This window comes from Bison bison, unplaced genomic scaffold (genome assembly GCF_000754665.1).
Source record: "Bison bison bison isolate TAMUID 2011002044 unplaced genomic scaffold, Bison_UMD1.0 scf7180017864478, whole genome shotgun sequence".
NCBI lineage: Eukaryota > Metazoa > Chordata > Mammalia > Artiodactyla > Bovidae > Bison > Bison bison.
In genome coordinates this window covers 62,315-78,235 of record NW_011495038.1, presented here as the reverse complement: position 1 = coordinate 78,235, position 15,921 = coordinate 62,315, and the positions used below count along the sequence as shown (strand labels likewise).

General features: G+C 41.8%; 1 protein-coding gene across 1 annotated transcript in view; it reads right to left on the bottom strand.

Annotated features, from left to right (window-relative positions):
* Positions 1-15,921, bottom strand: part of PIWIL4 (piwi-like RNA-mediated gene silencing 4) — a gene marked incomplete at its 5' end in the record, with an annotated part of 58,995 nt that overhangs the window by 8,462 nt on the left and 34,612 nt on the right. The window contains 4 exons of the mRNA XM_010862131.1: positions 1,776-1,879; positions 2,880-3,080; positions 7,901-7,973; positions 9,934-10,118. Of these exons, the coding sequence (XP_010860433.1) occupies positions 1,776-1,879; positions 2,880-3,080; positions 7,901-7,973; positions 9,934-10,118 (563 nt within the window). The remainder of the gene's footprint in view (positions 1-1,775; positions 1,880-2,879; positions 3,081-7,900; positions 7,974-9,933; positions 10,119-15,921) is intronic.

Below are 15,921 nucleotides of genomic sequence, written 5' to 3'. Positions count from 1 at the left end.
AGGAAATTTACAAAATAGTAATGTAGTTAGTGGCTCCCCAGGTAGCTCAGTGGTAAAGAATCTGCCTGCCAATGCTGGAGCCATGGAAAACTTGGGTTCAATCCCTGGATCAGAAGATCCCTGGAGGAGAAAATGGCAACCCACTCCAATACTCCTACCTGGACAATCCCATGAACAGAGGAGCCTGGTGGGCTATAGTCCATGCGGTTGCAAAGAGTCAGATGCAACTGAAGTGACTTAGCATGCAAAGTAGTTAGTATTTCATAGGGTTGTTGTAAAAATTACATAAAATATGCAAAGTACTTGGTTCAGCACTTGGTACATAATAAGCACTGATAAATACAGGCCACTACATTATTAAGGAAATGTATTAGTTTAGCAGTAGACCTTCTACTTTCAAATTTCAAAGATTTCTCAAGGATAAACTTCATTTCTATAGGTAAGCTTTGGGGAATTGAAATCTTAACATGATTAACTTAATCTAGACTTCAGAAGCAAGTTCATTTACTAAAATTATTAATTAAAAGCACTTGTAAAATGAAGATAATGACTTAGTGATATACAATATCTCCATTTCTCTAGTTCTCTAAAAATGTGCAATAATCATGATGCAATTAGAAATGTTGCTAAGAAGCCAGAAGTCCCTTGCTGCTAAGTCGCTTCAGTCGTGTCTGACTCTGTGTGACCACAGAGACAGCAGACCACCAGGCTTCCCCGTCCCTGAGATTCTCCAGGCAAGAACACTGGAGTGGGTTGCCATTTCCTTCTCCAATGCATGAAAGTGAAAAGTGAAAGTGAATTCGATCAGTCATTCCCGACTCTTAGCGACCCCATGGACTGCAGCCTACCAGGCTCCTCTGTCCATGGATTTTCCAGGCAAGAGCACTGGAGTGGGGTGCCATTGCCTTCCTTAGGTGTTTGATTAAGGAAGTGACACACAGAACAGGGATCTCACACAACCTGGAATGAAGTTGGAGGCATGCAAACTGTTGCTTTGTCTGTTTCCCACAATCCCAAATATATACCTGATCACAAATTAATGGAGTAAATCAAAGAGCTTAATTCTAGGAAGAAAACCTGTTGCGAACAGCCTCAAAACACATTGTATAGTTATAAATATTGAAACAATTCTAAGAACTACAATTTAATATGTACTGTGAGTCAATGTTTAATGTGTTATTCCTCATCCTGCCTATGTTTGCTTTGTTCTAAAGATGATGTATTTTATTTCTTATTTATTTATTTATTTTTGGATGTGTGTCTCAGCAGATGGGATCTTAGTCCCCCAACAAGGGATCAAACCCGTGTCCCCTGCAGTGAAAGAGCAGAGTCTCAACCACTGGACCACCAAGGAAGTCCCCTGCCTATGTTTTTAAAAGCTGTGTAAATAAACAACCACCATATCAAGTTTCTGTGACTATTAAAAATATTAACAAGCATGTCTTGAACATTTACACAGGATAGGTAAGTTGCAGATCAGGATATAAATCCAGGCAACCTGATTCTCAACTGCTTGACATCATGAATGTAAACTTTCTAGTACAGAGCATATAAGAAATAGCCTGTCCTAATGTACATATAAAAATATTTTTATTGAGGCTAAATTTTACTCCAATATTACCCATCACATTTATATATGTGAATATAATTTGTGACCACAAGTGTTCATATTTTAAAAATGAGTGAAGAATATAAACTATTCCTTGCAGTATAGCCTTTAGTTAAATCAGAAGTCCAAACAGTTGAAGACTATGTTAGGGTAATTTTAAAAGTACCTGGTGATTCTGGGGTTAATACTGGCCACAAATCCAACCACCATCGTTCTCTGGCTGAATGCATCTTTACAGACATTGATACCAACCACCATCAGGGACTTTAACTGTAAAATTAGATTTTTCATGATTTAATGGAACTAGGTATTATTTTCCTAAGCAATGACTTAATATGCAGTTTTTAAAAGACTCTCCGTGGTTGTGAAATTATTTAAACTCAGCCAGGGAGATTAAGGTCCAGATGAGGCAGATTATTAAACCAGAAACCAGAGAAACTTAAAGACAGGGGAAGAATATAGTACATACTTTGATTAAGAGACACACTGTACTCCAAAATGGCCACCAACCACTGTTGGGGGAGGCAAGGGCCATCAATGGCTTAAGGGTTCCGGTAAAGGGGTCCATCATTTATCCCTTGCCTCAGAGCTGAAGGAATCTGAAGGGAAATTCCATTCCCCATTCTTTAGCTCTCCAAGGAATCCTCACTTGTATGCATGCCTCCAGGAGGAGCAGCTGAGGGTAACCTTGTATATCCTGATTAAGGGAACAGGCAACGGGCTCTCATTCCTCCGTCTCCTCACTTCTTCCACAGTGCCCATAGTTCAGGAAAGAGAACAGGATTTTTTCAGTTCCCAACACAAACTAGAGGTTTACATCACAGGCTCTGCTATTTCCTTAAGCCCTCGGAGTGTGGAGCGGGGCCGGTGCGGGGGTGGGGCGCGGGGAGGTGTTCCACCCAGGGTGCAAGGGTCCTCTGCAAGGTAGTGGCAGGGAAAGGCAGGGGCCACAGAACCCAGATTTTAAATGATGGCTCCAAATCAAGTCCCTCCAAGTCGATGCCAGACTAGATTCTCTTCCGTGAAATATTCTGTTACCAGCTTGACTCAAGCGCCACGAGGACAGGGGCCACAACTCACCCTCCAGACCTTCCCAGTGGCTGGTGTATAACGGAACCCAGAGCAGACAAACAGATAAACAACAACCCGACCCAATAAACAAACAGTGCAAATATTTCTAGAATCACATGAAAATATCTCCTACTTTGATTCACTTTTTAAAATTCATAACTGATTGGTGACTAAAAGGAAAAGAGAGGCAGTTCCTCACCGGGATCTCCACCGCCCAGAGCTCACCCCCGAGTTTACAGATCATTTGCATGGCAATCTTGGTGGCGACACTCAGCATCATCCCCTGCTTATTCAACGTCTGAGCAAGCACACACTGGCTGGGGACTGGGCAGTCGGAGCTCAAATATTTTTTAATGGAATCATAATAGCTGGTCTGAATAGAAGGCAGAATACACATCACCTAAAAACAAAACAGACAGCAGCAACAACAAAAAGAAGAAAGTCAATTTACTTATGTTGAGAGGATGCTTTAAAAAACAATGAATTTCCATAACATCTTTCACCGTTACACTCCCAAGAGGCGAACAGCACACCTACAATTCTTCTCTTAAATGGTCTTTAAAGAGAAGACAATGAATCTAAGCCTTTTGAAATGCCTTCTCATCAGCCATCTGCTCTGCAAAGCCCCCCTCCAATCCTACCACCTCCTTGGGCTCTTCCTTCCTCTCTGTTTCTCTCCTGATTTGATTCAGTTTCCTCAAATTCCCTTCCAACCTAGCTTTTCCTCCCATTACCTCTCTTCTTTGCAGTGACCCTTCCCTGTGGCTCTCCAGCTCCCCACTCCCCAACTGCATCCAGAGACAAGCAAAGTGGAGAATTCGCTTAAATCGTAGTCTTTTCCCCATTAGGCACTGGACATCCAAAATTAAAAAACAACAGTTTTTGTTTTTGTTTGTTTACTCGGACTTGAATGTAGGGTATGATGGGAGGGAAAATAAGGAGAAAGAAGCTTCAGGTGCCCTGGTAAATTCCAGTCTTCTCTGTTACTGCTTACACTTACCATCAGGTATTTCCCTCACAGAAGGACCTCTCCTGGCCTAACTCCACCTCCTTCCTATCTTTTATTCTCTACTTTCAACCACCTCCATCCCCCAAATTATAGAAAAGACAGGCACTGTCATAATCAACAGAAAACAAATATAGTGACTTTTTTCACCTATAGAATTGTTCCAAATCATAACATCAAAAGCTAAAATTATTTACACTTAATCATATAAAGCAGAAGAAAATATTTTTAAAGTACCGGAAAAATTATCTCAGGGGCCTTCCTGCCTTGCATCCTGTGAATCTGGGGCTAAGGAGGAGTGGCCCAATGGGAACCAGGACTATAAGAAGGTCAGAGCCAAGTGAGACTGGTTACACACCAGGGCTGGAGAAGTAAGCAAGTATGTGGAGAATGAAAAGGGCCACGTTTCTCACTCTCAGAGATAAGGGGTACAGATATGGAAAGGGAGTACCATCTCCTGCGGCACTGGGTTGCAACTGGGGACCTGAACATGTTTCATATTTAAAACTTTGATAAAATATTTTAATATATACATAGATACATACAGCAATAAAATAGATGCAAGTGTGCATGTATATATATGAACACCCAAGCAGCGGTGGTAGTTCAGTCGCTAAGTCATGTCCAACTCTTGTGACCCCACAGACTAGCCCACCAGGTTCCTCTGTCCACTGGATTTCCCAGGCAAGAATACTGGAGTGAACTGCCGTTTCCTTCTCCAGGAGATCTTCTCCACTCGGGGACTGAACCCACATTTCCTGCACCACAGGCAAACTTTTCACTACTGAGCCACCAGGGAAGCCTAAGCACACACACATATATACATATTTCCTAGCTTTGCCCATTGGGAAAGCCTAGGGGCCGTGACACCCCAGCAGCAAATAAGCACACCCAGTGCCCAGATCTTGGTTTGTGATACTGATCTCTTCCAAAAGGAGTCAGGGTTCATTGGAGAAATACACAATTCCAGAGTTGGGCAGAAAAACTTATATTAACCTGGAATATTTTACTGTGCCAGACAGTAAGGAAGTGTTCCAAGAAAGATAAGAAAACATCAAAAAGACAGAAGCCATACTGAATGGGGTTCCTACTGGCAAAACCAAGGACAATTTGGACATAGGGGCTCAAAGACTCAGACACGACTGAGCAACTGAGTGCATGCACATAGGCTGTAGGAATGGATTAAGACAAGAATTATCAATGGATTCTAACACTAGTGGGTGAAGTTTGATGAAGAACAGGATATTTACATAGTCTCAAAGTATGTCTCTACCAAAAAAATCTTAATTACCAAAAAGTGTAACTTTATAAAGAAGAAGCTTGACAGAAACCACCCTAGTAATGGAGTACCCCGGGTAAGAACACAGAATCATTCCTGTGATACTGCTGCCCAAAGTGCATAAACTGAATTTAATGATAAAGAAACAGTAGACGAACCCAAAGTGAGAGACACTGTATTAAATAACTGGTCTACTATACTCTTAAAAACTGGAAGGTCATCCAAGTCAACGGAAACTACGGAACTGTCACAAACTGAAGGAGAGATTAAAGAGAAAAGGCAACTAAATGCAATATATTAGATCTATTCATTAGAGAAAACCTTCTGGGGACAAATGGAGAAATGTGAATGGAGTGGTAGAGTAGTTGGTTATACTGCTCCCTGATTTTGATGGTTGTTCTGTGGTTCCATAGGAGAGTGACCCTGTTTGTAGGAAATGTGCATAACTGTATTAAAAGGGTAATGTGCATCATGCCTGTAACTTACTCTCAAATGTTCAGGAAAAAATAAATAAATAAGATAGGGAGGGAGGAAGGGAAAGAGGGAGGGAGAGAGGGAGGAGAGGAAATGACAGAAAATGATAGTAAACATGATCAAATGCCAACAATCGGGGAATCTGAGTGAATGGTGTATTAGAGTTCTTTATGGCACCCCACTCCAGTACTCTTGCCTGGAAAATCCCATGGGTGGAGGAGCCTGGTGGGCTGCAGTCCATGGGGTCGCGAAGAGTCAGACACGACTGAGCAACTTGACTTTCCTTTTCACTTTTATGCATTGGAGAAGGAAATGGCAACCCACTCCAGTGTTCTTGCCTGGAGAATCCCAGGGATAGGGAAGCCTGGTTGGCTGCCGTCTATGGGGTTGCACAGAGTCGGACACGACTGAAGCGACTTAGCAGCAGCAGCAGCAGCAGTACTATTCTTGCAACTTTTCTGCAAGTTCAATTTTACATTTTAAAGTGAAAAATAAATGCTCTTAGAGTGAGAAGTTCTTTGGTTAATAACATCCTTATGGGCAAATTTTTGTGGAAAGAGCTAGCTAACTAAACTGCTTTGTGTGAGACATGAATAGCAAGGCTGGGAGCTGGGATGAATGAGCCAGGGGAGTAAGAAAGGAGCTGGGCAGAGAAGCACTGCAGTGCAGTGAGAGGCCAAGCGAACATGTCCAGGACACGGGAAGGGTTGAGTGATCCTTTACGAAAATGTAAATCAATTTTAACTTGTCTGGAATGGTGGTATGTGATGTAATCGTGCCTTGGCCCCAAACCCTCAGCAAAGTCAGCTATACAACACACACACATACATACACTCACCACACACACACTCACTACACACACACACTCACTACACACACACCACACCACAAACACACATACACTCACAACACACACACACATACACACACTCACCACACACATGCACTCACTATACACACACCACACCACAAACACACATACACTCACAACACACACACACATACACACACTCACCACACCCACACATATCACACACACATACACTCACTACACACACACCACACCACACACATACATATACACACACTCACTATACACACAAATTACACATACACTCACAACACACACACATACACTCACCACACACACATGCACACACTATACACACACCCCACACATACATATACACACACCACACACATATGCACTCACTACACACACCACACACACACACACATAAACACACACTCACCACACACATGCATTCACTACACACACACATACACATACATATACACACACTACACACACACGCTAACTACACACACACACACCATACCACACACAGACACTCACAACATACATACACACACTCACCACACACACTCACCACACACGCATGCACACACTACACACACACACCACACATACATACACACCATACACACATACACTCACTACACACACACCACACACACATACACACACTCACTACACACACACTACACACACACACCACACCACACACACACATACATTCATGACACACACACACACACATTTACCACACACACATACACACACTCACCACACCCACACATATCACACACACATACACTCACTACACACACACCACACCACACACACACATACATTCATGACACACACACACACATTTACCACACACACAGGCACACACTACCCACATACCCCACATACATATACACACACCACACACACACATACACACACTCACCACACACAACATGCATACACACACACACGATACTTTGGGAAATGCAGCAATTGTGGGTATCCCCCAGGGTGTTATAAAGCAGAAGGAAAGGGCACCCATGAAGGGGGACAAGAATTCAGGGGAAAAGGGACATGGGACCATAGGTGACCTTCCAAGAACCCCTGAAACATGAGAACAAAACTGGGTGCCCCAACACTTACGGGATGAGAGTCAATTAATCTTAAACCTTAAGTAAAAGATGACCCCCACCCACAAGCTGAAAATATGCAGATGTCCAACAAGTTGATAAAGGGGTGGGCGCTCAGCCGTGTCCACATCTTTTCAGTTCCCATGGACTGTAGCCCACCAGGTTCCTCGGTCCATGGGATTCTCCAGGCAAGAATACGGGAGTGGGTTGCCATTCCCTTCTCCAGGGGATCTTCCCAACCCAGGGATCGAACCCACATCTCTTGTGTCTCCTGCATTCGCAGGCAGATTCTTTACCACTAGTGCCACCTGGGTTAAAAATTAATATTAGAAATATGAAAGGAAAATAAAATATCTGGTTAAAATATCAAGATTAATACTTTTTGGGTGTTTGGGGAAATGCACAGCAATTTGAAAACATGTGGGAGAATATGTTCAAATTCCTGCTTTCAAGACTATTAGATAAGAAGAAAAATAAAAATTATACCTCAAAACACGAAAAACTATCCTATACTTACCAACTGAACCTCATATTTAACATGCTTCTGTATAGCGTGAATAAACGCAGCTGGATTTTCTTGTACTTTTATGCTACATAAAAAGATTAATTTTGAAAATGTATAAATTTTAGTAGCACATAATCATATAGCGTTAAAAATAATAGCAGTCAATATTTATAACAGACTATAATTTGAGGGAAAAAAATCATTAAACTGAAACCTAAAATTGTCTAAAATTGCTTCTCTCAAACAAGATATGCCAGAAACATTTAATTACTATTTTTATTAACATAAAAAACAGATTAGTGAAAACTGAAATTTTCTCCACTGTATAGAGTCCCCACAGATTCTATCTAAAGAACAATTCTGTTGTTCAAAATGGAATTGAAGGCATACTTTTGAAACTACAAGTCTCATTATCAAACACTGAAACAGAGTTCAAGTTAAATTGGGACTAAAAATTCTGTAATCTGAATCTCCATGGGAAGTCTAAAATAAAAATCATTAGATTACTGAGATCGAGATATCCAGTTAATCTGTATGATTCAAACTAAAAGATTTTTTTTTTTTCCTAGTGGCACCTTGCATGGAGCCTGGAATATCTAACCTTAATTAATCAATCAATCAGTGGACAAGTACTTATCAATTATCTGTTCTGTGGCTACAGTATATTAGGGGCCAGAGGTTACAGAAAATGATTCCACTCAGAGGAATTTATAGATCTATTTTCTTGACATGGGTTCAACCTCTCCTATGTATACATGATTGGAATGGTCCCAATGCCCAGGGGCCTTTGAAAGCTTGCCCACCAAGTGGCAGGACCAACATCTGCCTCGCACTGGTTACAACAGGAGTGACCAGCAGTTCTGTTTCAGATGGGAGAAGCTACGCATATAAATCTAATAAGTAAATAGATATGTCACAGGAGAGAAAAAGGATGGAATAAAATACGAGCTTTCAAACAAAACAGACCAAGAACAGAACAAGAGCACAGACTTGTTGGAATTTGGGTGAAAAAGAGCCTGTGATGCCAGTCCAGGTCTGAGACTGTAGCTTCTTTCTTTAATCTTTTCCTGTCTTCTTACCTCATGGGTTGAGAGAAATTAGAGCAGGTGAAACTCAAACCAGGCGATTTGTTAACAGATTTGATAAGAAGAGAACTCTAGACGACAGTGTAAAATGAGACTTCGGGAACAGCTACGGTTTACAACAATTCCCGAGCTGATGATGTAACTAATTAGGAACCACGTATTTAAAGAATAACTCCCCATCCTGGCAATTAGGACATTCGCACCTCCACTACAACAAAGAGAAAGAAGTATCTGTTGTTCTTTTTTTAAGCAATGAAGTAAGGCATGACCAACTTTGTGGCTTTTCTAAATTAAAACAGTATTCAGCTTTGAGTGTGATTGTATATCAATGGATTCCTTACTAAATTGAAAGTGTCATATTTCTCTCATCCCATGCAAATAGCATAGCATTTACTATGTAATAGTAGATACTCAATAAACGTTCAAAGGCTAAATGAATGACCTGGTTCTATCAGCAAACTATCTAGATGACTAATCTTATGCCACAGGAACAGAAGAAGAAAACTTGTTTCAGATTTATTTTTACATTAAATTTTAAACCATAAAATCTATCAAATAAGTCAGGAAATGCAACTTTTGTTAATATCCTGACTGCTGTTAAGTTTTATAAACAAGTGATATGGAGGAATTAAGAAAAAAGCTGAGAAGGCAATATATGGATTTATTAAGAATTCATATCTCAACTAGTACTGGAAAAACATTGAGGTAATGAGACTACTGCCTAGTAAGAATTATGAAAATAAAGTTTTACAAAGACCAACATAAAATACATCTTAACTGGATAAAATTTTAATCATTGCCAACTCTACGTGTAACTATTTTCTTGGGACTCTATAGTAGGAAATTTTACCGACATAAAGAAACATTTGTAGCTCTTTCAGCCATTAACTCCTATTACCTTTCTAATCAAACCATATTAACTTATGAAAAAAATGAGGAGAAATTTCAGCATCTTCTCACATTTTGGGGCGATCCACATTAAATCCCATGGGACCTCCAACTCTTCTCAAGCAGTTCAGAAAGTTCTCTGTCACACTTTCAGCTCTGTTACTACATATAACCAGCCATTTATTCAAAGACTGTGCACTTAAAACCTTGCAAGTTCGTATATCCTTAGACCAGTCAGCTGCAGATGCAGGTTGACACTGAGAAAAATAACAGAGAATAATTAAATAAAAAAGACAATGTGGAGATATTTCATATTTGTCATAACAGAACAATTCAGTACAGTTTGCTACTCACAGACTTAAAACACACATATAAGTACTTCACATCTGAACACAACACACACTTCTTGGGAGTGGAGGCAACTGAATGACATCCCAGGTCAACCCTTCCTTGCCTGTAGATCCTTGGCAAGTCCCTTCACCTCATGGGGCTCTGCCATGGCAAAGGCAAGTGTCTGGTTCAAATCTCTAGGTTCCCAGGAATTCCCTAGCGGTCCAGTGGTTAGGACTCCAAGCTTTGACTGCTGAGGGCATAGGTTCAATCCCTGGTGGGGGAACTAAGACCCCATAAGCTGCACAGTGTGACCAAGAGAAAAAAAAACAACCCCAAAAGCAAACCCCACACAAATCTCTAGGTTCCCTTCCAGCTCTACAAGCCTAAGATCTTTACTACAAAAGCTCACATGAATGACTGTCCAGTTTGGTCTCTTTGCTTTAGGCTTCTAGAAGTCGTAAGTGGGAAATGCTGATGACTGATCTTCCAGGTCACCATACTGAGATGAAAAGAGCCTACCATTAAGACTACACATTATACTAGGAGTAGCTATATCCAGAAGCAAAGATGAAGCCAAGACACAGGCTCCTATCTTATTCTTGGACGGTTCCCCAGGTGACCAGGAAGAACAAGCTCCCAACATTGAAGAGGGCAGACTTCAGACTAGTCCCCAGCTTTCTGAAATCAAATCAAAAGTCCCTGGTGTGTGAGCCAGGAAGAACCACTGGTAGAATTTAAAAGGACACTATAAGCCAATCCCTTGCTACTCAGAGTGTCGTCTTGTAGCAGCGCTGTCTCCTGAAAGCTCGTTAGAAATGCAGTCCTGGGCCCCATCCCAGACCCACTGAACCAGACTCTGCATGTTAACGAGTTCCCCAGTGATTCGTCCGCATAGTACTGTTCAAGAAGCATTGCAATCCCCTTATTTTACAGACTGAAAAGTGACGGCTGAAAGTGGTTATGGAGCCAGCTGGTGGCATGGACTTGACTTTGCAGTCAGGGCATTTTCCACCAAGCACTCTGACTACCAGGCCCCAGCCATCCTCCCAGTGCCATGTCACAGAAGGCCAGGCAGGGGCTCAGCTTCAGGGGACGACCTTCACCTAAGAACCAAGGGGCAGGGTTCGGCCTCCCGAAGGGCTCTGTCTCGAGCCAGGATTCATTCTTCCCCGTTACAGCCAGTGTGAGGAGAACCACAGCCCTCTCACCTACACTCCTACCTTTACCAGCTGGCAGGTGACCCAGGACACACACCCAAGGCCACTCTGAGGCCTGTGAACTTTTTCTGTACTCAGTTTCTCAAAGTGAAAGTCACTCAGTCATGTTCGACTTTTTGCAACCACCATAGTCAACAAAAGAGTCCAAAATGCAGTACTTGGATGCAATATCAAAAACGATAAAATGATCTCTGTTCATTTCCAAGGCAAACCATTCAATATCACAGAAATCCAAGTCTACACCCCCATCAGTAATTGTAAAGAAGCTAAAGTCGAATGGTTCTATGAAGACCTACAAAACCTTTTAAAACTAACACCAAAAAAAGATGTCCTCATCATTATAGGGGACTGGAATGCAAATGTAGGGAGTCAAGAGCTACCTGGAGTAACAGGTAAATTTGGCCTTGGAGTACAAAATGAATCAGGGCAAAGGTTAACAGAGTTTTGCCAAGAGAATGCACTGGTCATAGCAAACACTCTCTTCCAATAACACAAGAGAAGACTCTACACGTGGGCATCAGCAGATGGTCAATACTGAAATAAGATTGATTATATTCTTTGCAGCCAAAGATGGAGAGGCTCTATACAGTCAGGAAAAACAAGACTGGGAGCTGACTCTGGCTCAGATCATCAACTCCTTATTGACAAATTCAGACTTAAACTGAAGAAAGTAGGGAAAACCACTAGACCATTCAGGTATGACCTAAATCAAATCCCTTACGATTATAGAGTGGAAGTGAGAAATAGATTCAAGGGATTAGATCTCATAGACAGAGTGCCTGAAGAACTATGGACGGAGGTTCATGACATTGTGCAAGAGGCAGTGATCAAGACAATCCCCAAGAAAAAGAAATGCAAAAAGGCAAATGGTTGTCTGACGAGGGCTTACAAATAGCTGAGCACAGAAGAGAAGCTAAAGGCAAAGCAGAAAAGGAAAGATATACCTATTTGAATGCAGAGTTCCAAAGAACAGCAGGGAGAGATAAGAAAGCCTTCCTCAGTGATCAATGCAAAGAAATAGAGGAAAACAATAGAATGAGAAAGACTTGAGATCTCTTCAAGAAAATTAGGGATACCAAGGGAATATTTCATGCAAAGATGGGCTCAATAAAGGACAGAAATGGTATGGATCTAACAACAGCAGAAGATAATAATAAGAGGTGGCAAGAATACACAGAAGAACTATACAAAACAGATCTTTATGACCCAGATAACCATGATGGTGTGATCACCCACCTAGAGCCAGACATCCTGAAAGGTGAAGTCAAGTGGGCTTTAGGAAGCATCACTACAAACAAAGCTAGTGGAGGTGATGGAATTCCAGCTGAGCTATTTCAAATCCTGAAAGTGATGCTATGAAAGTGCTGCACTCAATATGCCAGCAAATCTGGAAAACTCAGCAGTGGCCACAGAACTGGAAAAGGTTAGTTTTCATTCCAATCGCAAAAAAGGCAATGCCAAAGAACGGCCAAACGACCACACAACTGCACTCATCTCACATGCTAGCAAAGTAATGCTCAAGATTCTCCAAGCCAGGGTTCAACAGTATGTGAACCATGGACTTCCAGATGTTCAAGCTGGTTTTAGAGAAGGCAGAGGAACCAGAGATCAAATTGCCAACATCCGCTGGATCATCAAAAAAGCAAGAGAGTTCCAGAAAAACATCTATTTCTGCTGTACTGACTATGCCAAAGCCTTTGACTGTGTGGATCACAACAAACTGTGGAAAATTCTTCAAGAGATGGGAATACCAGACCACCTGACCTGCCTCCTGAGAAATCTGTATGCATGTCAGGAAACAACAGTTAGAACTGTACATGGAACAACAGACTGGTTCCAAACTGGGAAAGGAGAACGTCAAGGCTGTATATTGTCACCCTGCTTATTTAACTTATATGCAGAGTACATCATGTGAAATGCCAGGCTGGATGAAGCACAAGCTGGAATCAAGATTTCTGGGAGAAATATCAATAACCTCAGATATGCAGATGACACCACCCTTATGGCAGAAAGTGAAGAGGAACTGAAGAGCCTCTTGATGGAAGTGAAAGAGGAGAGTGAAAAAGTTGGCTTAAAACTCAACATTCAGAAAATTAAGATCATGGCATCCGGTCCCATCACTTCAAAAGATGGGGAAACAACAGAAACAGTGACATACTTTATTTTGGGGTTTCCAAAATCACTGCAGATGGTGATTGCAGTCATGAAATTAAAAGACACTTGCTCCCTGGAAGAAAAGCTATGACCAAACTAGACAGCATATTAAAAAGCAGAGATATTACTTTGCCAACAAAGGTCCATCTAGTCAAAGCTATGGTTTTTCCAGTAGTCATGTATGGATATGAGAGTTGGATCATAAAGAAAGCTGAGCACTGAAGAATTGATGCTTTTGAACTGTGGTGTTGAAGAAGACTCTTGAGAGTCCCTTGGACTGCAAGGAGAACCAACCAGTCTATCCTAAAGGAAATCAGTCTTGAATATTCATTGGAAGGACTGATGCTGAAGCTGAAACTCCAGTATTTTGGCCACCTGATATGAAGAACTGACTCAGTTTAAAAGACCCTGATGCTGGGAAAGATGGAAGGCGGGAGGAGAAGGTGACAACAGAGGATGAGATGGTTGGATGGCATCACTGACTCGATGGATATGAGTTTGAACAAGCTCTGGGAGTTGGTGATGGACAGGGAAGACTGGTGTGTCTAGTCCATGGGGTCACAAAGAGTCAGACGAGACTGAGTGACTGAACTGAACTGAACTATACTGTCCATGGAATTCTCCAGGCCAGAATACTGGAGTGGGTAGCCTTTCCCTTCTCCAGGGGATCTTCCCAACCCAGGGATCGAACCCAGGTCTCCTGCATTTCAGGCACATTCTTTACCAGCTGAGCCACAAGGGAAGCCCAAGAATATTGGAGTGGGTAGTCTATCCCTTCTCCAGGGGATCTTTGTGACCCAGGAATTGAACAGGGGTCTCCTGCATTACAGGCAGATTCTTTACCAACTGAGCTATCAGGGAAGCCCCAGTTTCTCAAATCCAGCTTTAAAAAAGCAGGATCAGCTGAGAAGTCACTGACACAGACAATTCTAACCTACCCAATACCACCTCTAGGGGTCGGGTTCTCCATTTTAGTGCCCCTTCTATGAAGGGGGTATTCCCAGGTGATGCTGCTGTTGCTGTTAAGTCACTTCAGTCGTGTCCGACTCTGTGCAACCCCACAGACAGCAGCCCACCAGGCTCCTCCGTCCCTGGGATTCTCCAGGCAAGAACACTGGAGTGGGTTGCCATTTCCCTCTCCAATGCATGAAAGTGAAAAGTGAAAGTAAAGTCACTCAGTTGTGTCCAACTCTTAGCGACCCCAAGGACTGTAGCCCACCAGGCTCCTCCACCCATGGGATTTTCCAGGCAAGAGTACTGGTAAAGAATCCACCTGTCAATGCAAGAGATGGAAGAGATGTGGGTTCGATCTCTGGAGTAAGAGGATCTCTGGAGTAGGAAATGGAAGCCCACTCCAATATTGTTGCCTGGGAAATCCCACGGACAGAGGAGCCAGGGAGGCTGAAGTCCATGGGGCTGCAAAGAGTTGGACATGACTGAGCACACAGTACTCCTATGGAGATCTGATTCTGGGCCAAAATATGCAAACAAAACTCTAACAAGTATGATTACCTACAGATGATGAAACAGACCATTTAAAATATTTCACATCTCACTTCACATGTAGAACTAAAACTGAGCTTCTTTTTACTGACTCCTGACCAAGATCTTAATGGGGGTATACATTTTAGGACTTGACAATGTTTTGTGTTTAGTTTTTCCTTAGCTTCTCCAACAAGGATTTTGTTTATTTGAATAGATTATCAAAAAGCTATAATGAAAAAAAAGAAACCCCATCCTACCAAAAAAAAAAAAAATTCACTGCTCAATCATTAATTTCAACATGCTGACTTACCTGCATCAAATAAGGGTAAGAAGAACACCTTTAAAAATGAAATGTACTGCTATGAACATTGGGGTAACACGTGTCTCTTTCCCTTCTGGTTTCCTCAGTGTGTATGCCCAGCAATGGGATTGCTGGATCATAAGGCAGTTCTATTACCAGTTTTTTAAGGAATCTCCACACTGTTCTCCATAGTGGCTGCACTAGTTTGCATTCCCACCAACAGTGTAAGAGGGTTCCCTTTTCTCCACACTCTCTCCAGCATTTATTATTTGTAGACTTTTGGATTGTTTATAATAGCCAGGACATGGAAGCAACCTAGATGTCCATCAGCAGATGAATGGATAAGAAAGCTATGGTACATATACACAATGGAGTATTAGCCATTAAAAAGAATACATTTGAAGCAGTTCTGATGAGGTGGATGAAACTGGAGCCTATTATACAGAGTGAAGTAAGCCAGAAGGAAAAACATCAATACAGTATACTAACACATATATATGGAATTTAGAAAGATGGTAACAATAACCCGGTGTACGAGACAGCAAAAGAGACACTGATGTATAGAACAGT